This window comes from Carassius auratus, chromosome 37 (genome assembly GCF_003368295.1).
Source record: "Carassius auratus strain Wakin chromosome 37, ASM336829v1, whole genome shotgun sequence".
NCBI lineage: Eukaryota > Metazoa > Chordata > Actinopteri > Cypriniformes > Cyprinidae > Carassius > Carassius auratus.
In genome coordinates this window covers 14077549-14104105 of record NC_039279.1, presented here as the reverse complement: position 1 = coordinate 14104105, position 26557 = coordinate 14077549, and the positions used below count along the sequence as shown (strand labels likewise).

At 35.7% G+C, this 26557-nt stretch overlaps 2 protein-coding genes across 3 annotated transcripts in view; one reads left to right on the top strand and one right to left on the bottom strand.

Annotated features, from left to right (window-relative positions):
* Positions 1–1318: 1318 nt before the first annotated feature.
* Positions 1319–26557, bottom strand: slc4a1b (solute carrier family 4 member 1b (Diego blood group)). Of its 2 annotated transcripts, XM_026222951.1 has the most exons (18): positions 26409–26557; positions 14192–14298; positions 11457–11637; positions 10429–10564; positions 9668–9734; positions 9496–9538; positions 9149–9333; positions 8484–8694; positions 7657–7860; positions 6453–6601; positions 6152–6346; positions 5076–5324; positions 4908–4997; positions 4536–4702; positions 3537–3778; positions 3260–3429; positions 2934–3107; positions 1319–1756 (listed from the first exon to the last, which is right to left on the bottom strand). In XM_026222951.1, the coding sequence occupies exons 3-18, from the start codon at positions 11623–11625 to the stop codon at positions 1676–1678; spliced, it is 2532 nt and encodes an 843-aa protein (XP_026078736.1). In that variant the 5' UTR covers positions 11626–11637; positions 14192–14298; positions 26409–26557; the 3' UTR covers positions 1319–1675. The 2 variants fall into 2 exon arrangements, with proteins under 2 accessions (XP_026078736.1, XP_026078735.1); XM_026222950.1 differs by lacking the exons at positions 14192–14298; positions 26409–26557 and adding an exon at positions 13553–13605.
* The window catches only part of ngfrb (nerve growth factor receptor b), a 33141-nt gene continuing 26808 nt past the window's right edge, over positions 20225–26557 (top strand). The window contains exon 1 of the mRNA XM_026222952.1: positions 20225–20574. Coding sequence (XP_026078737.1) covers positions 20542–20574 — 33 coding nt within the window. The 5' untranslated portion in view covers positions 20225–20541. The remainder of the gene's footprint in view (positions 20575–26557) is intronic.

Here is a 26557-nt window from a genome sequence, read left to right as displayed (position 1 = left end):
TCTGCTTCACGCTGAATCATACATGCGCAGTATCATCAGCTGAATCGGACGCGTCTGACAGAAACGGTTCTTGACTTGTGAACGAGTCAATGTTTTGTTCGTTATCTGGCTCGGCTCGGTGTTCATCTTCAGTTCTCTCTTCACAGCAGTTCAGTCAGTGTACTGTTTGAGTAAATGAATTACTCCGGGATATTGGTTTGTTTGAACTTAGAGGGAGTGTCAGCCACATTAAAAAAGTTAACAGCTTAAGTCATTTGTGTATTAATGCGTATTGGAGACGCGAACCATTTAAGACGATTCAGTTCGATTTGGTGAACTGAATGATTCGTTCGCGAACCGGATATCCAGACTGCTTTGATTTGAACGCTCTCTCACAACAGACACGGAAGAGAAGACAATGCTGAATAAAGTCGTCGTTTTTGCCATTTTTGGACCAAAATGTATTTTCGATGCTTCAAAAAATTCCACCGGACCCTCTGATGTCACATGGACTACTTTGATGATGTTTTTCTTACCTTTCTGGACATGGACAGTATACCGTACACACAGCTTCAATGGAGGGACTAAGAGCTCTCGGACTAAATCTAAAATATCTTAAACTGTGTTTCGAAGATAAAAGGAGGTCTTACATGTTTGGAACAGCATAAGGGTGAGTTATTAATGACATAATTTTCATTTTTGGATGAACTAACCCTTTAATGTGTTCTGTTGCAGATTTACATAAGCATTTTTTCTCATGCTTTATTGTTGAGTTATGAGTTCCTCACTGATTATTTGTACAAGGTTTTTATTTTTTATTTTCTTGGCCTCCATTAAAAGGCCATTCCACCAAAATTTGACACTTAAAAAAGTTCATAAGGACATTGTAAAAGTAATCCATATGAATCGAGCAGTTTAATCCTAGTCTCAAGAAAAGACCCAATCAATTTATATGATAAACTGATTTAATTTAGAATTACATATAAACTTCTCAAACATCAAACATTTTCATTTATATATATATATATATATATATATATGTATGTATATATATATATATGTATATTTAATGATAATTTGTATGAGCCTTTTCTTTTAAAGGTTTCTTTGTAATTTATTTTATTTATTTATTATTTAAAAAATAGGATTTGATCTGTTTTGCTGATTGAAATCTAATTTGAAAGAAATTTGCTAAGGTTTATTTATTTATATATTGACTTGTTTATATACTTGTTTCCCACCGACCTTGACCTTACAGGACACACTGCATATAATTCCAGTATTATAAGATGGAGACAATACAGGAAAACAACAAACTATCAGACATATTTTTTTCCAGAATTTATTATAGATAGATAGATAGCAATCTACTCCTCCAACAAGACAAACTATTTATTTGTAATGAAGAACAATATCTTATCTTTGTGATGTGCTGGTCCTATCTGATTTTAAAGACCTCATAAAAGGCACTTGTTTGTACATACAAATTAAGCATGTCATGATGACCATTATAACAATAATTAACAGAGAATCCCAACACACACACACACACACATCAATAAAATGAGTTTGTGAAAGTTGCACTATAATGGGGTTGAAGTTGGGTATCATTTTGTCAAAAATTTTCATATGTTGGCTGCACTCTAATTCTGCTGACTCAGATTGTGAAATATGAATCTGGTTCCAGTAAAATGATCTATAATGGCATCTGAGTTTCAGAATACACATCCACTCCCGGCTCCTCTTCAAATGTTGCCTTGGCATCATCACCGTCAAGCTATATTGAAGATATAAAGTACAAAGGAAATTATTTAAATATGTTTATAGAAAATTCTTAAATAAAACGCTGTCATCATTTACTCAACCTCATGCCTTTCTAAATCTGCATGCTGTCATTTTTTTTTTCCAGTGGACAAAACAAGACTAACCAGAACTTCTGAAGAATCTTTAGATGCTTCAGAAAGTTTTTTTCCACTAATCTTATTCATACTCTGAATGGATTTGGAACTGTGGATCAGAAGTTTCAGAACTCTTTATTATTAAACAGCATTGCTGACTGTTTCAGTGTGTGTGTTAAATCTTGGAATTGATAAACAATATAAAATCAGATATCTTTTAATTGTATGATTAATTTGTGAGTAATCTAGAGAAATTTTATGTTAATATAGAACAATTTAATATCAAGATTTTAGAAGCAGATGCAAACTACTAATCTACTACTCTTTTTTTGTCAAAGTTCGTTATTTTCAAAGTTCACAGGCAGCATACGCTATTCTGTGCCAGCCGTGGCAAAATGATACGTTTTCTACATGTATTTACGCTGTGATTTGAAAGAGAACAGTGCATCCATGTGCCGTGGCTGACACAGAAGAGCGTACGCTGCCTGCATTCAACTAAACACAGAGAACAGAGAGAATAAAAGTTTCACTTTCTTTCTATGCTTGAACATTGATGCGCCATTGTGTTATGCAAATATTCCCACATAGTGATGTAGACATGTGGGGGCGTGTTTGAACGAGCCTTTTAAGGTAGGTATTGTTGACTCTTAAAATACAAGGTAAAATTACAAGAAATCACAGCCTTCAGAAATTTGTGATGTCTGGTGTGAAGTCTTATGGGCTGCTATGGCATTTTTTTTTTTTTGCTTGTCTTTTCTGAAATCATGCTTGCTATGAACTGTATGAAAACACCTGGATCTTAAAAGTATCATATATATATATAATTTATTTTATTATTTTTTTTTTCTACAGGACAGAACACCATAGTGTTGCGTAAATAATTTACATTTTTGAGGGAAATATTCTGTTAAAACATAAGGCCTGCTTTTACGGTTCTTAAACGATCAAGATTTAGCAAAACTTCGATATCAAGAAAATGCAATGGTTTCAGTTCAATTCACTTTGTTTCCAGTTTACAATGAACTTTTTCTTTGTCTCAGTCATTAGGCCACTTACATATTTAATCTCTTGCTCAGTGAAAAGTTGTCCAGTCATGAACATGCGCAGAGGGATGGTGAGGATGAGGACGAACGGTAGAGCCAGTGACACAGGGCTCGATTTCACCATCCACAGGATTGCCAGACACACGATCTGGATCGCAGTGAACACGTGCATCCTACTGGTGCTGACCTGCAGAGGGAGACAGAGACCAGGGTCAATTGGTTTCTCATGCAAAAGGCAACCAACCATTAAAATGTAACATTTATAAAGAAGGCAAAACCGAAATGCAAAGTACTCCAACAGACTAATGGAAGACGTGAGAACATCTGAGAGACACATACTTTTGTAGCATAGGGTTCATTGGGGTGATACTTTTTGGGGATAAGGAGGAGCAGGATTCTATCCCAAAGCTGAATCCCACTGAGGGATGTTATTCCCATGTAGAGGAAGATTCCAAAGAGAGCTGTAATAGGAATCATTTTTAGAATCGGCTCCATGAGAATGGACAGACCTGCAAACGGACAGACAAAAAGATGTTATTGTACCTATAGGAAGTATAGTATTGTAAGAATGTTCTTCTTCTATGTTTAGAAGAAGTTTAGAAGTTTGTCAACATACCAACAAGCAAAGCCACCACTACTCCGCTGACTCTCTGTTCCAGAACCTTTTCAATCTCTGGTTTTGGGCCTTTGCTCATGACAGTCAGGGCATTGGCATGAGATACAGATCGTACAGTTGCGGCACTTAACCAAGGGATACCAAAAATGGCACTCAGACCTCCCATGCTCACCAGGATGAGAAGATCCATGTGGAAGCCAGAGCCCTTGACCATTTTTCTCTCTGGTTTACTCACAATTAGCCTTAAAAAAAAGAGGCAAGTGAAAAGATTTCTTTATAAATGAAATCATTCAAAATAAATCAAATAATTTCTGCCATCCTGTTTCTGCATGGGATAAATGAATAAAAAAGATAATCGCAACTTTTTCTCTCACAATTCTGATAAAAAAGAATCACAAGATATATTATCTTGCAATTCATATAAAAAAAAAGTCATACATGTGAGATATAAATGCAAAATTAGTTAAAATTAAAGTTCATATCTCACAACTTTTTTCTCACAGTTCTGTTGTTTTTGGGGTTCTTTTTTCTACGACAGGATTAAAGAATAAAAATAGTAATCAACAAAAAAAAATTTCTACAAATTTCGAGTTTATATCTCACAATTCTGGCGTTTCTTCTTAGAAATGATGTCAAAGTTTCGTTTTTTTTCGTACATGGAAACAAGATTCCATGTACTTCACATAACTGTACATTTTACTCAAAATATAATAAATATATTCTGATTGGCTAATTTTGTTATGTTGTGCTCTTAAAAATAAAAGTTCCAAAAATCCTTTTCATACAGTGATGGAATAAATGAACCATTTTGGAGTCCACAAAGCACATTTTTGTGATTCTTAAAAAACATACAAAAATTCTTTCCAATATAAAAAACATCATGTGCAGTGGGATGTTTCCATGGCTGTTGAAGTTTCTTTATGGAACCATCAATACCAATAACAGATAATTCTCCTGTCAGTTCTATCAAATCATCTTCCTTCAGAAAACATCACTCACGTGGTAATCTGAGACTCTAGGAAGATGAGGATGAAGACCAACATAGCTGGGACAATAGATGCGAACATCAGCCATATTGGGAAGGACTTGTGTTCACCCAAAGGGTTTATTAACCATCCCCGCATTTTAGGGTTGGACACCTGTAGACCCTTAGGCACAACCAGTTTCTGTGACACAAGTCAAAGGTCAAAGAGGTCAAGACAGTAACTTTATAGGACTGGATCTGAATTGTCATCCTAAAAGTGTCATCTATCTATTAAGGCAGCCATTACCCATAATCAATTTAATAATAATAAAAAAGGAATCTAATTCTTATCTAAAATTAAAATAAGAATTTCCAGTTAATGTTGAATTATATATTTGCAAGCATACCTGAGTGTATGTATCTTCAATATTGATATCGACAGCAACCATGAGGAAAATTGCAATGGGAACTCCAAAGTCACCAAGCAAACGTCGAATCTATAAATCAAACATTCAGTTCTTTACATTAATGGAACCCATTCATTGAAGACTGTGCAAAAAAGTAAATCGATTTACCTTGCCTGGTAGGAATTTGCCATTCTTGAACATGCGTAGGTAGTATGCAATAGAAAAGCAGCCAAACATGAGACACATGGACAGGAGCGCTGTGTTGGGATAAGGCCGGTGTTGAACGGACCTCACCACAGACACATTGCCTGTAGCATTGTCCAGGAATCTCTGCTCATTGACTACTGAGTACCAAGGGTCCTCAACCGTACTGTTTAATTGCTCGTAATTCAGGATAAGAGGGTGTTCTTTGAAAACCTGGAATGAAGGATAAGTGAATATCTTGAATAAGTATAATCACCACTACAATACCGGTCAAAAGTTTGGAGTTTTTCTGATTGTTTTCAGATAATTGTAAGATGCTTATATATAATATTCATATATAAATATTGATTTTGCTGATCAATATTGAAAATAGTTTTTGCTGTCCAATATTTTTGTGCAAACTGTGATACACTACCATTCACAAGTTTAGAGTAAGTAAGAAATGGACGCATTAAATTGACAGTAAAAACATTTCTGTTTCACATAAATGCTTTTGAAGTTTCAGACTATCCTGAGAAAGATGTATCATGGTTTCCACATAAATGTTAAGCAAAAACTGTTTTCAACATTACTAATGATAAGATTAACTATTGTTAATAAATGAGCACCAATAATAATTCAGAATAACTGTACACAAAACCAGCATACAGTATTAGAATGATTTCCAAAGGATCATGTGACACTGAAGACTGCAGCAATGACTGCTGAAAATTCAGCTTTGCCATCACAATAATAAATTACATTTTAATATACATAAAAATAGAAAGCTAATTTTTTATTTATTTGTAATGTTATTGCACATTTGTACTCTACCATCAAATACTGTAATTTTGTATTAAAGTGATTACTGGTGAAAAAACTATTGGCAGATATACATTTTGATTAATTAAATTAAATTGTCTAGGTCAGTTGCCTTTTACATGTGATAACAGCTGATCATGCTATCTGTCTCTAGTTAACTAAATTCCTGAAAAAATTCTAATATGAGTTACAAATGCAAAATAATGCACATTAAATTGAAAAATAAAAAAAGTCTGCACCCTGCCAAGTTTGGCAAAGGTCTCATAGATGAAGATGAGGGAGATGAGGATGGAGAAGATTTCTTGAGTGAAGCGGGAAATGAAGCGGACCAGGAAGCTTCCTTCAAAGGCAACAATGACCACAACGATGACCACCAGCCAAGCGCCAACCCATACCCGGCCTACGATGTACTCAATGTCCTGAGACTTACAGAACTACAGGAGGAAAAGCATGATGGGAGGATTTAAAGGAACTGACCAGCAATTACACAAGAATGATGCTGTATTCAAATAGATGTTGTAAAAAGAGAGTAGCACTCACATTAAAAAAGGCCTCTTCAAACACCAGCAGTGGCCCAGAAAAGCCGATAACTAGTACAGGTTGGGCAGCAATCAGACAGAAGATAACGCCCAGCACTGAAGTGGAGATCATCAGCTCTGAAACACCCATCATGTTATCTACCTTATCAGCTGTGGAGAAAAGTGTAAGAGAGCCACACAAAAGTATATAAGGTGAGTTTTGATGTTAGGTGACACTTGATTTGAGTTTTTCACTGATGTTTGGTGTAAAGGATCTGCTGAAAACCACATGAAGACTTAAGGAGCTTGAAAAGTGACAAAAAGATTTCAATTTTTTAAACTGAATTTGGCATTTAACAAAATTAATTAATTTATTGCCACATTTTACATATTTGAAATTTGCATAAAACAATTTAATAATGAAATGTAATTCTAGGTGTTAAACAAAATTGAGTTGTTTTTCTGACATATTTTATTGATTTGTATTTTTAAACAGGTTTGTAAGCAGATTTTATATACATATATATATATATATATATATATATATATATATATATATATATATATATATATATATATATATATATATATATATATATATATATATATATATTTGGTCAAATTGTAATTATTTAATGTAATGTAATTATTTCTATAAAATTCAGTTAAATAATTTTTGTATCACTCTGAAATTCTCTTTTGAGTTTTAACATTTTAGGACAATTAATTTAATTCCTAAAAATTTTAAACAAATATTTACTGTTTTAAAAATTCCACAAAAGGAATTTTGTTAAATGTCATTTGGATTTTTACAATTCTAATTTACTTAATTAAAATACTTTTTTCTAAATGTTTTCCCTTTTTTCCCATTAGGACTGATCTCAATCCAAGATTAAATTCAGATTTTTGAAAATGTATCATAGTCTGAAAACTCCTATCAGATTGGAAATAGATTTTTTGCATAATTTGGGATTCACTCTTCATTTAAAAAAAAAAAAATTCTTGTTCATTCTTTCCCAATATAGTGGACTGTGTGGCATTCACTTGTTAACACTGAATGAGTGATGTGTACAGTACAGTAAGTTGTCTGAAAGTTCCAGTTTTCTGTCTTCTCTTTCCACACTGACAGTGTGAACGCTCAGTCCTAAAGATTGGATATGGTAAAAAAAATGGGATAGATAGGTGTGCAGCTTGAGCAAAGCCTCCTTTAGGCTAAACATAATTACCAAGGAGACCTCCGAAGGTGATGGCTGGGGAGAGAGCAGCAAAGTAGATAAAGATGATTGCAGCGACAACCTGAGCGTTCAGAGCATCAGTGATGTCACTGACGTAGTGTTGATACCGTCTCTTCATGTCTCTAATCATGCCACCGAACAGAACACCAGTACGTTCTAGTGGATCTTCTGAAGGGGGTCCTGAGGACTTTGAAGCTGTGGGAAGATAGATTAGCAATAGTTGTGCTTGCTTTTGTGATCAGTGAGATTTTTTCCTAAAATTGTATAGACATAAAGGGGTTTATTTAGTGTCTCCTGCATATTCTGTCCTGGATTTACCTTTGTGTAGATCTATTAAAGTCTATCTGCATTCAACATCTTCTCTGTGTGTGTAGCATGACACCTGTATTGTCTTTTGTCTATATTCTCTTATTGCTACATCTAAACTTTTGTATACATGAAAGCCAGAATAATCTGATGGCACATCCCAAATTTATGTAAGGACTCTTGCTCATTACTCTTATGCAATTAATACATTTATCTTCATTTAATGTCATCTTTGTGTTTGGCCAGGAAGCACTTGAGTTCTTAAATTTTGAAAGAATTGCAATAGAAGTCTTTGCATATAAACAGTTATTATAGTGTTCTGTAGATCAAGTGGTAGAGCATTGTGGGGGTTTGATTCCCCGGGAACACATGATAGATAAAAATTGATAGCCTGAATGCACTGTAAGTCGCTTTGGATAAAATCGTCTGCTAAATGCATAAATTTAATTTTTATAAAAATGTATTATATACTTCGATTTAGCATGTGTTGTAGTGTGTGTATGTGTCCTTACGCTTGCGAGGTTTGACATCCAGGCGGAGTTTGGGGTCAGATGGGCGGAGTTTCTCTTGCAGTAGTTTCTTCTGGAAGGGGATGAGTGATGTTAGCATGGACTCATCCTGAATCTCAGTGGGTGGAATCACAATGCAGCAGTCCATGAAGTCTCCCACAGCATCGATCAACTCTCTGTCATTCTGAGCCTGAAAAGCTGCCTGGTTAAACACCTGTATGTGGAAAAACAAGAGCTTAAAAACAGCTTAAAATTGAAATTATTTTGTAGTTCACATTTTCCTTTTTTGCAGAATATACTAGGGTATGAATAATTAATATGGTTGCATTATTACACCATTCCACTTTTTTAATATATTGTTGTTGTAGATTTTTCTGGCAGTTAGGTGTACTGTAAAGAGAGTACACTTTCATGATAATGTTTGTTAACACACGACAAGCACGAAGAATTACACACAATAATAATAACTATAATGATCAGGTTGTGTGTAATTCTTCGTGCTTGTCGTGTGTTAACAAACATTATCTTGAAAGTGTACCCTCTTTACAGTACACCTAACTGCCATAATGTATTTAATCTCATATGAATCTCTTTTTAATGAATAGAAAAGTCTAAATAGGTAAATGTTTCAATGATGCCAGATTTGCCCTTCCGGTCAGTTCTCTTACTTTGTCAGCTAGTAGTGCTGCCATTGTTCGGCCACACTCGTGATAGTCCACATCAGCTGTGGTTGGGCCAATCATAATGAAGATGAACCGCACAGGCACGTGAGTTTCCAGGGCCGACTCCAGCACCACAGCATCCCGCAGACGCACAAATACTATTGTAGGCCTCTCCAGGAACTCCAGAGCACCTTAGACACACACACCAGCACAATTATAGTGTAACAAATAATAGAAACACATGAACTCAATGGAACACTTTTTAACACAACTTTTCAATCAAATTGATATTAATGGACTTACAAAGCTCTTTTGTGTTTAAAATATGAATTTGAAATTGATGTTATTCTCACCTACAAGCACCATCGAGGCCTCTGATGTGTCAGTTGCGTCCCTCTTAAGGTGAGAACAAAACAACATAGTCATAAAATGTCAAATGAGACGTAATTGTATTCCAAAACAAAGAAAATAAATGATAGAGATAGGTATTCTCAGAACAGTTAAAACAAGAAAAGTTGTGCTCACTTTCTCAGTGACAGAGAATTTCTCCATTTCCAAACCTGAAGTCAGAGGCTGGGTCTCCACAGACTGGCTGAAGAGAGAGAAAGGAATAAAGTAAACTGGCTTCAGAATGATTCATGCTTTCAACTGTGAAAAAAAGTATTGGAATAAAAAAAAGAGAAGAGCATGGTACTGGATTTTTTTTTTTTTTTTTAGGTATGTAAAGACACCTCATATATAGAGAGACTGATTTTTGGTAATGTTACTAATCATTATTTTTTATTTATTTTTGGTTCTGACTTTAAATTACTGCAACACAAACAACACTCTTCATACTACAGTTTATGGTGTTGTTTTAAATGGGAGTAAAAATCTGAAGTGCTTTCAAAATTTCGCTCCTTCAGTGATGTCTGTGATGCCTAACAGAGACTTGCTTACTATAGTTTCTAATACTTTCTAACATTTACAGGGAAAACCTGTCTCAAATGCATTAAAAAGCACATGTTTCTGACAGGAAGGCAATCCGCTTTGAACTGTAGGCTTATGCATACGTTTGAATGGCTCAAAATAATGTTCATCGCACAGCAGATGTGTCTGCAACATTTGTATATCGATATAAACGACATTGTCCCATGTAAGGGGAAATTCAGAGTATCAAATTACATTCCACACAAATACAGAAGTTCTGCATGTGCAATAAAACAGTGCGATACTTTCACTCAGTAAGGGTGTGAAACCTTTCAATGATCGAAAATGATGTCCACCTTGATTTTTCATGGCAGTACCTCTGTTTGTGCATTAATGCTTGAAGAACTTTATCTCTTTCCCCAGGCTGAATCTCCTTTTTGCTAACCAGGGCATCCACAATCTTCTCAATAATACCGGTGAGCGTCTTCTCCTCTCTGTCCAGCATCATCACACCTGATCCAAGTGGAAAGAAAGAAAGAAAGAAAGAGACAATAATAAAGTGAGAAAAAGGCAAAAAAGAGGAAGAGGACTTTGATGGAGCCTGAGTTTTATTAAAGTCGACATAAACAGCTGAAGAGCACAGGCTGAGCTGGTTTTTCAGGACACTAACTATCTATTACCATCTCATTTGAGCATGTGTAGTGAAGTTACAAGTCGTTGTTGCAAATTACTGAAAGCTACTGTAAGAAATGTCAGGTAAATTACAAATGTACTTAATCTATAAATTATTTCATGAAGATTTTCTACCATGTAAAAGTTTGGGGTCAGAAAACCTTGATCTTTTAAACTTCCTATCCTATCAACAAATCCTGAAAAAAGATATCGCGATTTCCACAAGAATATTAAGCAGCACAAGTGTTTTCTACATTTTTTATAATAAGTAGTGTTTCTTGAGCAGCAAATCAGCATATTAATGATTTCTGAAGGATTGCGTGACACTGCAGACTGGAGGAATGATGCAAAAAAAAAAAAAAAAAAAGAAATTCAGCATTACAAGAATAAATTACATGTGAAAATATATTCAAATAGAAAACAATTTTAAATTGGAATATTACTTCACAATATTACTGTTTTCTATTTATTTGATCAAATAAATGCAGCTATTGCAAGCATAAGGGACTCAAAACGTTACAAAAAATCTCACTAACCCAAATTATTTTAATCTAATAATGTATAATAACTAACAAAATATAAATACCTTTAGATCTATTAAGCATTATGTACTGTAATGTATACAGAGGTATATACATAATGTTACATAATGTCTGGTACTGCTGCTACACACCATGTTTTCAGTCTACTGAAATCAAGTCTGAGCCGAGGTTTGACCCCATAATGACCTCACCTGTGTTCATTGTCCTGCGTATCTGCACCAGGCTCTTGAAGGTGAGGTAGGAGATGTGGGACTGGCCCCAGCGGCCCGCCTCAACATCATAGGTCTCTTCATAGCCCACCCATCTGCCCATCTCCTGCCAATAGCTCTGCTGGTTTGGGTTTTTCACAGACTCGTTCATCTCCACGTAAGCCTAACCGCAAATAACAATAAACTATTACTATTATTTCCTCTACTACCATACAGATACACATAACATCACACTGAATTTAAACTATTGCAGACTGATTAATAATGTAAAAATGTATATTTATATTTTGATGATTTCTGTGAATTTGACAGGTAAACTTAAATGTGTGATCCCATTTTATTTTAAGGTGACATTGTTACTGTGTAACTACTCAAATAAATAAAGTTAAATTAATTAACTATTTACTATATGGGTTTAAGGGACTTCACACAGAAAGGAAAAGGTTGTCATAATATGGAACTCAATGGATACCAGCAACTGTTCAGTTACCAGCATTCTTCCAAATATCTTCTTTAGTGTTCAACAGAAGAATGAAACTCATAAAGGTTTAGCACAGCTTGAGGGTGATTCAATGATGACAGAACTGTATTTTGTAGGTAAACTAAGTCTTTAAGGTTAGGGTTTCGGATTGGTTTCGGATAAGTTGCTTATAACTATAGTCAGTATCTTTAAACAGTGTAATTACATTGGCTTTTAAAAAAGAATGTTACCAAATTTGATTCAGCATTAACTTGTAAATTAATTGATTGGATTAAGTCTTAATTTTAACATTTTGCTACAGACCTGTTCAAGTCATTTTTAGGGGGTCAGATCAAGTACAAACTGATTCCGTAGGTAACTACTGCATGTTACAACTTTGAGATGTCATCCAATAACTTAGTGTCCTTCTTGTTCTACTGCTGTTATAATTCAAAGCAGATGTGTAGACGATTTAAACATGATGGCTGGACCTCTGGTGTTTCCTGTCCAGTGATGACTGATAAATTAAAGCTCATGTTTACCCTCCAAACATCAGGAGTGTGTGTGGCACATGCCAGAGTGCAAATTTGGAAACTTATCAGTGAGCACGTCTGATTGTCTGTCTTATTAATCAAGTCAAGTCAAAGTAACTTCTCAAACAGTCATATTAGAATCATGATAAGATGTTTGAAATTGAAATATGGATATAGGTATGTTTGCTAACCAGTGTCCTTTATTATTGGTGTTGAAGTTTACATTCAAAGCAGCTGGAAAACATTACAATTGACAATTTAATCCTTTAATTATTTAATCTCTTTTTTTATTGTATGTGTGTGTATTTGTACATACATTTTATATCTTAGAAACTGCATACAAAAATAATCAATAAAACTATGACCTACTATAGATTCAAGATACAAACAAATTAAATCAAAACCCCAACAATAAACCAAAGGAAATTTGTGTTTCTTTATTATTGTACAGACAGCATAATAGCACTAACATGCAATATTAATTTACAATATTTTGATAGAAATGCTGCAAACTATTCTACTATAAAGTTATTGTTCAGTAATTTAAAAAGTATAGTACTTAACCTGAATTTTGTTGTTAAGGCTTACATTATGAATTTGTTGTACCTCTTGAGTGATACATTCAGCCACTAAAGCGCACACGGCGTGTGTGTCTCTTTGAAGTTTGTGTTGACCCTTGTACATGAGAATTGTGTAAATAAAGTAAACTGAACGAGAATAATAATTTATGCTCATGCAGCAATCTGAGTTATTGGTTTTGTGCTCAAAAGTATAGATACAACAGTCATTTATAAGTAATAATTTATGCTATTTGCATGGTTTTATAGCAATTATTTCATTTTGTATTTGAGTATCTAATGTTCTTAAGATTTTTTAAAAGTAATTCTGTTCAACATCCAATGGAAATGTATTTTAAAATGGAAATATAACATTTTATTTATTTTATTGCATTTTATATTTTAAAATTTTTAAATTTTACATTATATATTACTACCTATCACAGTAAAACAGTTTAAAATATATGTAAATCAAACACATCTAAATTAGAGTTAAAAGGCCATAATATTAACAATAATTGCACTTACCTTAAATATTCAATAACTGGTCAAGCAATATTCTCTGCCACAGACCCTCAAAAAAGTGTGCAGAGCTTTATAAACTGTGTACACCTGCAGATATCAGACACACCTCTACACACACTCCTATTCTGTCCATACACTCTTAAAATGCCTGCAGACATACATACCCCAAAGATTACTTGAAAAGTACTTAATATCTTAATGTCATTGCAAAAAAATTGTAATTGTAAAAAGTAAAATCAAAAAGTATATCAAATATCAAATAATGTTATTTTACAGAATGATTTTTGCCCACACACACACACAAAGATTCCACAAAAGTAAGGTTGTTAGTTGAATTTGAAGTTGAAGTTATATATACAGTATTTATATACTTTTTTTTAGGCCAGATGTATGTTCAGTTGCAATTACATTTGACATTACACACGTAAAAGTATTCAAATGTATCCATATCTCCTTCTGTCTTTTTCTTATACACAAACAAACAAACCCAAGACGATGTGTTCTTGGAGTCACCCATAATATTGATGCAGTAAACAGTATGCCTTGATAACTGTGGAATGGTTGGAAAGATCCACTGTGTGTGTGTTCTCTGTATTTTATCACACTTATACACACACTCTAATGACACTAGTTTTGTCTCACCTCTCACCCGAAGAACATTCTCTGCTTCACCTCTTGTCTAATATTTTTTTTTCTCCATGCAGGCTCACAGGGTTGAGACTCAGGTCATTGCGTCCATTATGATCTGGCTGCATTTATTTGATCAAAAAAAAGAAAAAAAAAAAAAAAAGATTTTGGACTTTATAACAAGATATAATAGAAATAACCCTAATCCTAATCCTAACCCTAACCCTAACCCTAAATAGTGAATCTTGTTCTGTTATAAATTCTAACCTAGTGGTTAAAACTTCAATCCTCTGCACTAAATGAATCTTATGCAGATCTGAATTCTGAAAGGAAAGAGAAATTATCTTATTAGTTAACTTTGAGCTCAAATATAATTATTCAGTGAAGAAAATACAACTGAAACTGCAACCAGAGAGATAAAGCTTATTGCCATGCAGGAAAACAAATGTTCTCAGACCCCTTGGATCCAATTTATCACATAGAGAGTAGAAAAAGAACCTGGGAAACAGAAACAAATGTCTTTTGGTTTTTGTCACGCATTGGTTTTGTTGTCTTAACACTAACGACTATGACAGTTTTGTACATAATGGTTACAGATGTTGCATAGATACATACTGTAGGAGAGAAAAACAGGACCAAAGGTCCCCCTGGGTAAAAGGCCCATTTGATTTTATTCGCTTCAAAAACACTAAATAGTAACATTTCAACAGCACATCTGTTTTTAACATATTTCACTGAAGACAAAACAAGTGTAGGAACATTCACATTTCACAATTACAAAGACATGTCAAGTAACACATTGAATTAAATATGACATTTTGAAGTAAAGAATACAATTTTATTTTCTTGTTGGACATAATCTTTGTTTTATATGTGAATAACGAATTAGAAAATCTTCACCATAATTTTTTTAGCACTGTTGTTCTGGCATCAATAAAAATGAAATATATTAAAATATGAATTTCTTGATTTTAATATTATTGTTTTATTATTAATTTAAGTAAAATGGTCTATTTTATGCCAGAATACTGAATTAACCATTTTTAGTGCAACATTGCTTTAATTTAGTTTTTCTTCATCATGGCTAATTCCCTCGAACATGCTATGGAAATTACCAAAAACTTGACATCTTCTTGTTCTGAGTGAGTTCTCTGATTGTTCCCATGCTTTTCTCAGAAGATTTGTGGTGTCTTGCTATTCTCCCTCCATATGAATGATCCTCCTTGGGATAAGAATGTGGTATTTTTCATTTCCCATTTCCTTTGTTGTGTTTGGACAGTTCTGCTTGTTCTGTGGATTACGGTTAAATGCTGAATGATGGTGTGTACTTTGTCATTCCTTCAGCAGTTGTTTCTGTGTTTTGTTGACCCTCTTGTCTTTCGCAGTGGTTCCCAGGCATAGACTGTTAGGAGTGAACCCATCTGACTCCATTTGTGGTTGAAACCCCATGATTTGATGATGATATTTCACCCAACATTTACCAAAACCACAATTCACATTTAGGAATATGCACGTCATTGCAATTAACAAGATATCAAACCAAGCATAATTTAGGATAGAACAAGTTTCTCAAATATAATATCTGAGAGAAATAAATGTAGTCAAAAAAAATAAAAAATTATAATATATACTGTAGGCAGAGGTCTCAGCAGTTTGAGCAAGTGTCTGCTAAGTTCTTGGCCCTCATTCTCCGCTCTAGTGTTGTGAACTGAAGAGGTCTGGAGAAAAACTGTATCTGTGCAGAAGAGAGGTGAAATCCTACAGTAGGAGATTTATGTGACACTGTTCTCTTGGTATCAGTCACAACTTTAAGGTGGGCTTACTTATTGTTTTCTGTATTTATTGTCCTCACAGAGATAACAAGATGGAGCACTTGACAGTCACCAGAGGGCACTCCATCCCATATCTTTGCCACTCAATCCTGGACTGCATTTCCCATAATCAATTTCCCAGACTCATCATGCCTTATTCACCTGATGCTCATTGCTGCTGCATATATATATATATATATATATATATATATATATATATATATATATATATATATATATATATATATATAATAAGCCCTTTGTTTTCTCTGTCACATTGTAAAGTCTTGCCAGTTGTTATGTGATTCTGAGAATTCTCCCTGGGTTAATGTCTCTTGGTTTTTGTATTTCTTGCTGTCTCTTGGATTACCCTTTTGCCTGAGTTTCCTGTCTTGTTGTTTGTTTGGATTGCTTGCCTGTGTTTTTGACCTGTTGCCTGTATTTTGGATTGTGTTTCTGAATTTTCCCAATAAAGTTGCATTTGAATATCCAACCTTTGAGTCTCTGAGCAGTACATAAGAGAAGACTTACGTTCCTTACTTTACTACCAATACCTGCTCCAACTGTCATATAGTAAATTCTTATCCACTGTACAGATGACAAGTTGTATTTTTATATCTTATGCAATATGCTTGTCTTATTTGTACAATTTCTATTTGTGTTTTAGGTCCCTCAAGTCATTTTGAAGGGGATCAGCCTCATCTGGCAGACTGATATGTGTGGTCCCTCATGCCTTAGCATCTCGCAGAGCTGGCAGTGCTCGGTTGCTGGCACCTTGGCTTGAGGTGATAGTTTTAGTATCTTGTGGAACTAGGGATGTGTAAATAGTTCATTTAGTTATAGTTAGTTAAGTCCTGAATCATACAACCATATTTTTTTTAAATAATGGAGTCACTCAGAGCTTCCCAGAGCTCTCTGTCAAGCATGCCTGCACAAGTTTCTCACACTGCCTCCCCAGATGTTCCTGCCACTGGCATCCGGGCGCCAGAGATCCATGTTGCATAAAGTTTCCAGATATGACTGACCGGGTCAAGTTGATGCCTGTATCCACCACAAAGGTTCCTCTCATGCAGAGATTCATGCCACACCACCAAAAAGGTTCGAGCGGGTGCTGTCCCTGTATTTGTTGTCGTAGCTTCACTCAGAGCTTGGTGTTCAAGGCTGTTCTGTTCCTAGAGGTTTCTGTCTTGACTGCATCAGAGGACGCTCTGTTTTTCTTGTCACCAGTGTGATTCCTCCATCAATACATTACACCCGTGGGCCACATTAAAAAACAATGTGTTTAATGTATTATGCTGCATTATGTAAGTTTACTATTTTTAAGTTTGAAAGGTTTAGAGAGGTTAAGTCTCTTGATGTAACTGTTTACATTTATTACCACAGGTAAGTAGAAAAGGTCAGATACAAAATGTAAAACTGTACCCTGCCTTTTCCAAGTTTTTCTAATGATTGATGGAAATACCAGCATTTCAAGAACTAAATAGTATAAAGTGTCTGTGTGTGTGTGTGTGTGTTTCGGGACACTTTAAATTGCTGCATCTGAAAGTTTGGGTAGCTGACTTGTTGCTTTACTGCATTATGGAACAGTGCCTTTCAGGCAGCATTGGCACATGAAGGTACCTCATGAAACGGATTTCAGCAGGCTCCTGAGGGACATTACAATTTATTAATCTATAACAGAATAGAGAATGCTTTGTTAATTACTAAGCAAGTATTTAATTACCAAGCAAGTATTTAATTACCAAAATGATATTGAATTAAAAAAATTTTTAGCATGAAAACAAAACGATTACATTTTTAAATGTAAGTATTTGATTTCAACTGGTTTTAATTGAATGTCTATTGTCACAAAAAAAAAAAAAAAAAAAAAAACCTTTAAAGCGGTTTTATTTTCGAAATCTGTGCACACTCGCTAATACTGCCCACAAACCATAGCGCTTTGGAGGAGGATTCGAATCAGAACTACAAAAATGGCACAGACAGATGGTTGAGTAAATACCCTTTTGGTGTTTCTATTGTGCAATTGAAATTGAAATGTGTGTGTATGTGTGTATGTGTATTAATATATGTATACACATTATTTACCAATCCAAATTGTACTTTAATAAACTTGCAAAAATTATAATTTATAATATAGAGCAGTTTGAAGGAAATCGCGGGAAAGTGCATACATACGTCAATGTTTTTCTGCAAGACCCTTATTTTTTTAATCGCGAGAGGATGAAAAGTTACAAGTGTATCTAAGTATCCACCAGGGCCGTCGCCAGAACAAACCAAATGGGGGGGCATTTAATTTTCATAGGGGGCCACACTTTTTTTAATGATCTGAGACAGACCATAACATAAACCCATATTAGGCTATAACTAAAATAGACCACAATAGTCTTGTTTTGTTCAATTATTCAAATAAAATACTTCACCGTTTGATCTCAACGTCTGTTTATTGTCTCTTAACATTTCCAAAACCGCCAAAAATTTATTCTGAGATCGCATGCAATGTGCAGCTCAGCTGCGCAAGGGAATTGCGTATAAACAATACAATACTGTATGCTTAACTAAATGAATTGCATGATTTATATATACATATACATATACTTACACACAAACTGCATATTGTAATTTGAATTAATAAAACTACTAACACAAAAATAACATATTGAAAGGTCTGCTGCTGGAGACTTGCCATTGGCTGTTGTATTTGAATAATTAATTAGGTAGGTCTTTGCAAGGTTTGGGTGCTGTTTTGGGATGTTTTAACAGTCATTTATGAATATAATTATATTTAAAATTATGTTATGTGTAATAATGCGTTGAATAATGAATCGTCTGAATCATTTCTGAAGGTAGTGTGTTATGCATTTCTATTGTTACCGTTGTAGTGATTACTGTTCCTGTGAGCCAAGTTCTGCTGAAACAACGTTATTAAGGCAATGATCTAAATCAATAACATTCAATATCAAAAGTCTAACTGCGCGTTCACACCGGCGGTGTCGGAAGCGTCCAAAATCTCTCTCGCCGTTCTGCTCACGAGTCACGACGCTGCAGAAAGATTCGTGAGCTCTCAGATGCTCTGACGTAGACAGAATGCTTATTTTGTATTAAAAGTGGCCGCAAAGCAAACAGACTTGTTGATCTTATGCAGACTAACCACAAGGAGGTTAACGTTATAAGTTGATCTCATTAAATGTTTTACTTAAAATGAACGATCTCAGACACCTTTGTCCACGTATCACTTTTAATTATTTTTTATGTCCCTGTACGCAAACAGGGACACATCATAGATTACTGCAAACGCCAAACAGCAATAATCAACCTATCCTCTATTTTGCTTGGGAACTAATGTGATCGGAGCTGCGTCCTCTGGAATCCTCTCAAGCGGTTGACTTCTACGTTCCGATTGGTTGCTGCCCAACCGCGTCATAGCTCATTACCATAAAGTTGCCTTGATTTAAACTCTGCTCGACGCTCTCAAAGGCCAAGTCGCGCCGCTGCTCGACGCCGGCTTACATTGAAAATGAATGACTTGCGGCCACTTTGACGCTCTCGACGCCGGCGGTGTGAATGCACAGTAATGCAAGTTTGGTTAATTGTTCTGTGCATTACGTTTAGGGGGGCACAAAAAGTCATTTGGGGGGGGCACTGCCCCCCGATGCCCCCCCTTGACGACGGGCCTGGTATCCACACTACTTTGTCGGCAGGTGTAGGTTATAGAGAACAGATCCCCGGATGAGCGCTGACTAGTCTACTCTACAGTATTTACAGTAGTGTATGCGCGCCCTCTAGCGGAGCATCCGAGTTCTAAATAATTGAGTATGTGTGAGCTCACGCGCCTCCCGCCCCAGAGATGATGTTTTTTGTCACATTGTTACAATTTAATGTTTTATGAAAACCTAATCCGTCATAAACTATCAGTTCACATGATTTATGAGCCTCTTAGGATGTTGCTGCAATTATATAACTTACCATGCATACTTTATACAGAGGGCATTATTTACCCCACAAAAGCCACACACCAGTCCAAATTATGACAGAAAGTTTAGAGCTAATTTTGATTTAGGTGCTATAAAAATAATAAGGATGTTTTTGTCTCACACCAACGACAAACTAATTGGTGGCTGAGATGTGTTTCACGTCTATTGGTATTGTTTTAATGTACTGATTTATGTCGCTGAGTCGGATGCGGATGGGAGGGGAAAACTCTAAACTGACATATGAGAAACAGTGAGAGAAAAAGAGGGGGTGAATCTGTCTTTTCAAAGCTGTATCAGTGGACAAGAGCACTTGCACATATTGCAGTTGCGTCTCATTTATGAAGAGCCTCGCACCACAACCTTCAAAAGAATTCATCTGGAAAAACCACTCTCAGTTCCAGGATTGCTCAATAACACAGCACGCTTATCTGTGAAAGTTCAGCGGACACGCATGAGGATCAGAGCGATTTCATGCTTTGATTCTGCGAGGGAACTATGATGCTGAATGTATTATTTCATAGCACATGTAAAGAGTGAATAATCCATCCGCGGTCATCTTCACCCAGGACGCCCTTCATCCAGCATGCTCACTGCGACTCTAGTATTTCTTCTCGTGGTGAGTACACATCTCTATCTCAGTAGCTTGTGCTGCTCTACAACTTTTTCTTGCTCTTGTCACACATGAGAAAGCTGAACATCATAGAAGACTATCAGTGAATGGAGACAGTCACTGTCTTAAATTGTGTCTTATGATTGTGTAAGTTATTTGAGACTGCAATTGCAATAACCTGTTTCTTTCTTTATTGACATACAGTAGTGAGTGATTTTGATTGAATCTTTGATAACAGTTATATAATAACATGTTTTACAGTGTATTACAATTTGTAATCAGTATCATAATGCATTATAATCAGTTGTAATACATTACAATACATGATCAACACACAATATCATGTGTCATAATGCATTCATACATTCAGAATGCATGCTTTAATGCTTTATAATTGTTTATGAAAACATTTAATACATTATGAAGTGTATATTATGGCATTATTAATTTTTTTAAAGGTGTAATGCATCATACAGCAATGAGGCTTCAAGTTCTGTTCTTTTTTTTTTGTATGATAAATAGCCCTATTATCTCATCAAACCCAATTTGACAGACAGCAAGCACACTGTGTTCTTTCACTTGTCTTACCAGCTAAAATGTAGTTATATATAGGGCTAATTGTAATGTAGTTTGTGTGGGTGTGTTGAATGAGGGGTGTATGTATGTGCTTTTAAAACAAGAGCAGTACCAATAATGATAGATAATTCATGAAGTACACCACATAACTTCAGTCACATTTGTAAGCTTAACTGCTTTTATTTTTTATGTTTGTACCAATCTCCTGATAGAGACATGTGTTGTGGTCACATGTCTTGTCTTGTTTCAGATCTGAAGCTGGAGCTACACCCATCTGAACAGCATTATGGGTGTTTGGTTAATAACTACTGTATGTCGCAGTCAGAGCGGGTGCTCTTTGTATTAGTGTCGTTTTACTGGTAGCTGAATTACTCTATGTTTTTCTTCCATAAAAGAAGTATACAAACACTGATGTTTTGGTACTTGCTTAGAATTTTTTTTTTCCCCCATGCAAATTTTATAGGACATGAAATATTAATTTGTTTTTCCATCTGTCTTAGACACACAAGTACAGGTTTTGTAATTAATGAAGAACATGCCCTCACCCTTGCAAAAGTTATGTCCACAATACAAAGGTATTCTGGGTGGTCGCTATAAGTGGTTTCTTACTGGCCCAAATAGAAAGATTGCAATGATGAACAATAATGGCTTTAAAGTTTGAGGAATTGACCCTACAGTCGGAACTTGTATTTTATTATGCCAAATGTCATAACAGTTTGTGATGTGATTCTGAAGGCTTTACAGGCATAGCATGTGGAAAAATTAAAGAAAAAATAGCTTCTTCCACAATTCTCCTACGCACTGCTTCTGGAAAAACACTGTAGATCATATAGCATTAGAATACAAACTAAAGCAAGCGAGAGAGAAAGAGCCCCATTAACTGCAGTCTCCTCATTAGTGAGAGACAGCTTTACCAGAACAGTAGACGACTTTGAAATGTTGACAAGTGCCAACAGGCTATAAGGGTTAAGAGTTAAGTGCATTCAAGCGTACAAACAGCAGCTCTCAAACATCAGGTGGACTTTGTGACAGACAGGACAGGAGGGAGAAACATTCTGCAGAACTGAAAAAATACATCCACATGATATGCGGATCATATTTTTGCCAATCATTCTTTGGTTATTAAATGTGCCAAAGGTGGGAAGACATCTCCCTATAAATCACAGGCAGGTTCTTAGGAAAATAAAAGAGAAATTTGGTGTACTTGTCATTCCTGTTCCTATCTACACCTGTACCTTTTTTTTTTTAGAAACATCACTTTTACTAGTGCTTGCCTCATACTAAGAGTTAGTGACCTAAAATCAAGCATCTCATCGAACTTATAGTTTTCACCAGGCAGATTAATAAAACATAAAAATTAATGTTTTACTGCTTCATAATTTTGTATGGGGGGTGGGAAATGAATAGATTTATTAAGCAACGAGGAACCATTTGTGATCAAAAGTGCCATGAACGATACATATTACAAAAGATTTATATTTCAAATAAACGCTGTTCTTTTGAACTCTCTCTTTATTCAAGAATAATCCTTAAAAAATGAATCCCGCTTTCCACTAAAATATGAAGCAGGACTGTTGTAAGATCGATGATAGTAAGAGCCATTATTGAGAACTGAGCAGATATAATAAAGGATAATAATAATTGAAAACCAAATCAGCATTTAAAAATTCTGAAAGACCATGTGACACTGAAGACTGGAGTAATGATGTGGAAAATGTAGCTTTAACATCACAGGAATACATTTCATTTAAATATATATTTAAATAGGAAACTTAAATTTAATAATATTTCACAGTATTACTGTTTTACTGTATTTTTGTAGAGTATTTTTTCAAGAACATTTTAAAAAATCTTAATTATTCCAAACTTTTGATTGGTGGTGTATTTAATAATGATAACTTTATAAAAACAATATTAGAGCTGTCTCTTGAGTTAAGTGCTAAAAAACACACATGGTGGTGATTTTTGCAAGGCAAGCACCACTCGCATTTCTTTAGAAAATGTAAAACACTACACTAAAATGTGACAGACAAATGATGTTGATGTTGTTAAACGCATTTGGACCATTCTTAGGAGTATGATTAATGAAAAAAAAAAAAAGTGAAACAAAGTCAACATGTTCTGAAATGCTACTGATTGTATCTACTTAAACAGCGCTGCACAAGTTACAGCAGCTTGGCCTCCTGTCAGGATGATTGTGATGGCAAACAGGTTCTATGACATGCAGCGTTGTTTGTGAACCTTCACACATTTCTACGAACATTTCTACAAACATGGTAATCAATGATCCTCATAATTGAGCACAAATGATGTGTGGCCAATTCTCTAGAGTCATGGGCTGGTGAACTTTTGGGGGTTGTTGATCTTTACCTGTGTTGGAATGCTCCTGTAGGGTTGTGTTTGTGTTTTTATGTGAGCGAGGAGGAGGAGGTTGCCCCATGCCAGGGGGTAATGTGGGGGACAGGTAGAAACGAATGGAATGTTAATTTGTGCTTTCCCAACCTCCTCTTCTTCTCACTCAGCTCTGTCACTACTCCAGCTGACTCACAAACGCCTTGGGGGAATCATCTAATCTATTTTTCTTTAACTCTTTATCTCTGGCTTTCTTCTCACTCTTTTAAACCTCATTCCTCACACCTGTGTCAAACGTCGTTATTCTGACAGCCACACACTCAGCCAGTCAACTTTTGGCATTCATGTTACACCCTCAGACATCAGCTATGCAACAGCTGCTTTATTTTAAGGCTTATGCATGACATATTCAGAGTTAGAAGTAGGGAACAACCATTTCTCATCAAGAGAATAATAAAATACATAAACTTTCCTAAATGCTTTTTTTTACATAATTTGTGAGATATAATGTCGCAAGCACAAGATATGAAGTCACAATAACAAGAAGAAGGTCACAATTGTAAGCCATAAAGTGATACTGCAAGATATTTAGTCTCACGATAAGGAGAAATAAAAAAATGTATTTGGAAGATATATAGTCACAGTTCTAATAATTAAAGTTATAATTAGAGGACGTAAAGTCACAAGTACAATTAAATTTTTTTTAAAGGCAGAAACGCATAGATCTGCCATAGAATTTAAAACTCTAATTTATATTTCCAAGAACCTTTTTATGAATGATTATCACAGAAATCAGTTATGTTTCATGAATGAGTTCCATAATGCACATCCTGTGCTTTTCATTTTGCTAAACCCTTCCTTTGTTTATTAGTAAGAAAAATAATTAATAATAACAAAGTAGGTGTCGGGGTTATAGCGCTGTCTGGGTGTATTTTTGCTCCCTGTGACAGGTGACCCAGTTTCTTCCTCATGTGATTGATAATTTGATTCCAGGTGTGTCTCGTTCTTCCCCCGTTATCCTGTGTTTAAAAGCCCCAGTCCTTTCAGTTTGTGTTTGTTGGTTCATGAGCATCTTTCCCTGTGTGCCTGTGTCTCTTATGTTCCCCTTGTGATTGGATTATTAAAGATTGTGATATTGAAAAACTCCTGGTTTCCTTGTTCCGTGCTCTCTGAGTATATTGTGGTAGAAGAACTGACTGAAGCAGTTACCTTCGTTTATACCCTCCGTTTTGCTTCTCTTCTTTACTCAGTTTTTTGTTTCCATTGTGTTGTCCCATGGATCCCCTCCTTCGCCCACAAAACCTCCACCTTCTGCTGGAGTTTTAACATCGGGTGCAGAGCGCAGTCATCCGAAGATGGTCCTCGAGCAAATTTTGCCACCTTTGTGGAGTGGACACTGGCAAAAAATGGATCTCCATTCCCAGCCGGTTCCCAGGAGTTTATTGCCAGTGCCACTCCTGACCCAGAGCCCAGCCCACCATCTCCCCGTGGTACGGAGCAACTCCAAGTCCACCTCCAACTCAGCTCCCTCGTCCCTCATCCCTTCAGCTCCACTTTGGTCGGGCATCGCCCCGCCATTGCCTCTGGACTCTTATCCTTTGGCTGTGGCTTGTCGCTCCATCCCACCGGCTCCCTTGGGCTCCTCCTTGGATCTCCTTATCTCCACCTTGATATCCATCCTCCTCCGGAACATCCTCCCAAGTTCCCACCCACGCCTCCCTCTGTTGATGCTACGGCGCGAGGACGCACCATCCGGCAGGGGGGCGTTATGTCAGGGTTATGGACTTGTCTGTGTTTGTTTTTGCTCCCTGTGACCGAGTTTGTTCCTCATGTTGATTGTTAATTTGATTCCAGGTGTGTCTTGTTCTTCCCCAATTATCCTGTTTTTAAAAGCTCTCGGAGTGTATTGTGACAGTAGGGACTTCCAAGAATGGTTTATAGGCATCATAAATTATTTTTTCACTTTGTGAACATAAATAAAAATCTTTGGACAAGAGGCACGTGGTGAAACACAGGACGGCCCTGTTCAGCTGCCATATTTATGCTGTACCTGTCAATCATACAGTCTGATGGATGTTCAAATGAAAGGCTGTTGTGAGAGAACTGAATTCAGGTTAAACGTACCGTGAAGATTAACTCTATATGCGGATAAAGTCTTTTAAAATGCATTTATTCCCTTTTGAAGCTCTCTGATCTCTTCAAAGCGATGCTATTGAGAGGCATTATCAGGACTAAATATTGCAACAGGTCTTGTTACACAAATAGTATTTTTGGCTCCGAGTCTGTGTGGGAAGTTGTCCGTTTCTGGGATTGCATCCTCTGGAGATAGACTCAACCCTAACTAAGGCATGGGAAACATCTGAACAGCCACTGGTTCACGTCTCTAACATCTGCTGGCTTTTTCAAAATGTTATGATTTATGATCATTATGATTTAATTGCTTTCTCTAATGTTGTAAAGCTGTAATATTAGGTTAGCTCACAATGCTACACTAACCTCTACCAGTACCTAAACAGTAGGTACTGTGTAATACTTAAAGCAGAAGTAATTTATGTGCCACTTGCAGCATCAAAACCATTGCAAAAATAAGGATAGTTTCCAAACAGCTTCCCAATCACTCTTATTGGCCCTGCTATTGTTCAAACAAAAAATAAATCCTGCCTCAAAAAAATACCATTGGTTGATCCAAAAGCTGACATCGGACCATTCAAGAAACAGTACCATAGTGTTTTAGTCTACAAGACTACGTGTAATTGCTTAATAAGTGCTGTCTTTCCCCTCTGCAGGCATATTTCCTATAGAACAGAAATATCAAAGGGATTGTGCTGTTTAAAAATGAGCCAATAAACTTTAGTTTATCTTATAGCCATGTAATATAAAATATATAATAAAGTAATGAAATGCTTTCTTACTTGCTACTGGTAGTCAGAGGCTGGAGGTACAGTATTATGGTGCAGTCACATTAGTGCATCTTTGGTGTAATTTCATAGGCAAAGTAGATCCGTTGACCATTGTCAATAGTGTAGCGATTCATAAAGCACCAAGGAGCTTCATATCGCAT

Coding starts and splice junctions, on each gene's coding strand:
- slc4a1b (XM_026222951.1), bottom strand. CDS start 11,625: ATGAACGAGTCTGTGAAAAACCCAAACCAGCAGAGCTATTGGCAGGAG. Junction 10,565..11,456: donor ACGCAGGACAATGAACACAG/GTGAGGTCATTA, acceptor CACTTGGATCAG/GTGTGATGATGCTGGACAGA. Junction 4,998..5,075: donor GCAAATTCCTACCAGGCAAG/GTAAATCGATTT, acceptor TTTGATTTATAG/ATTCGACGTTTGCTTGGTGA.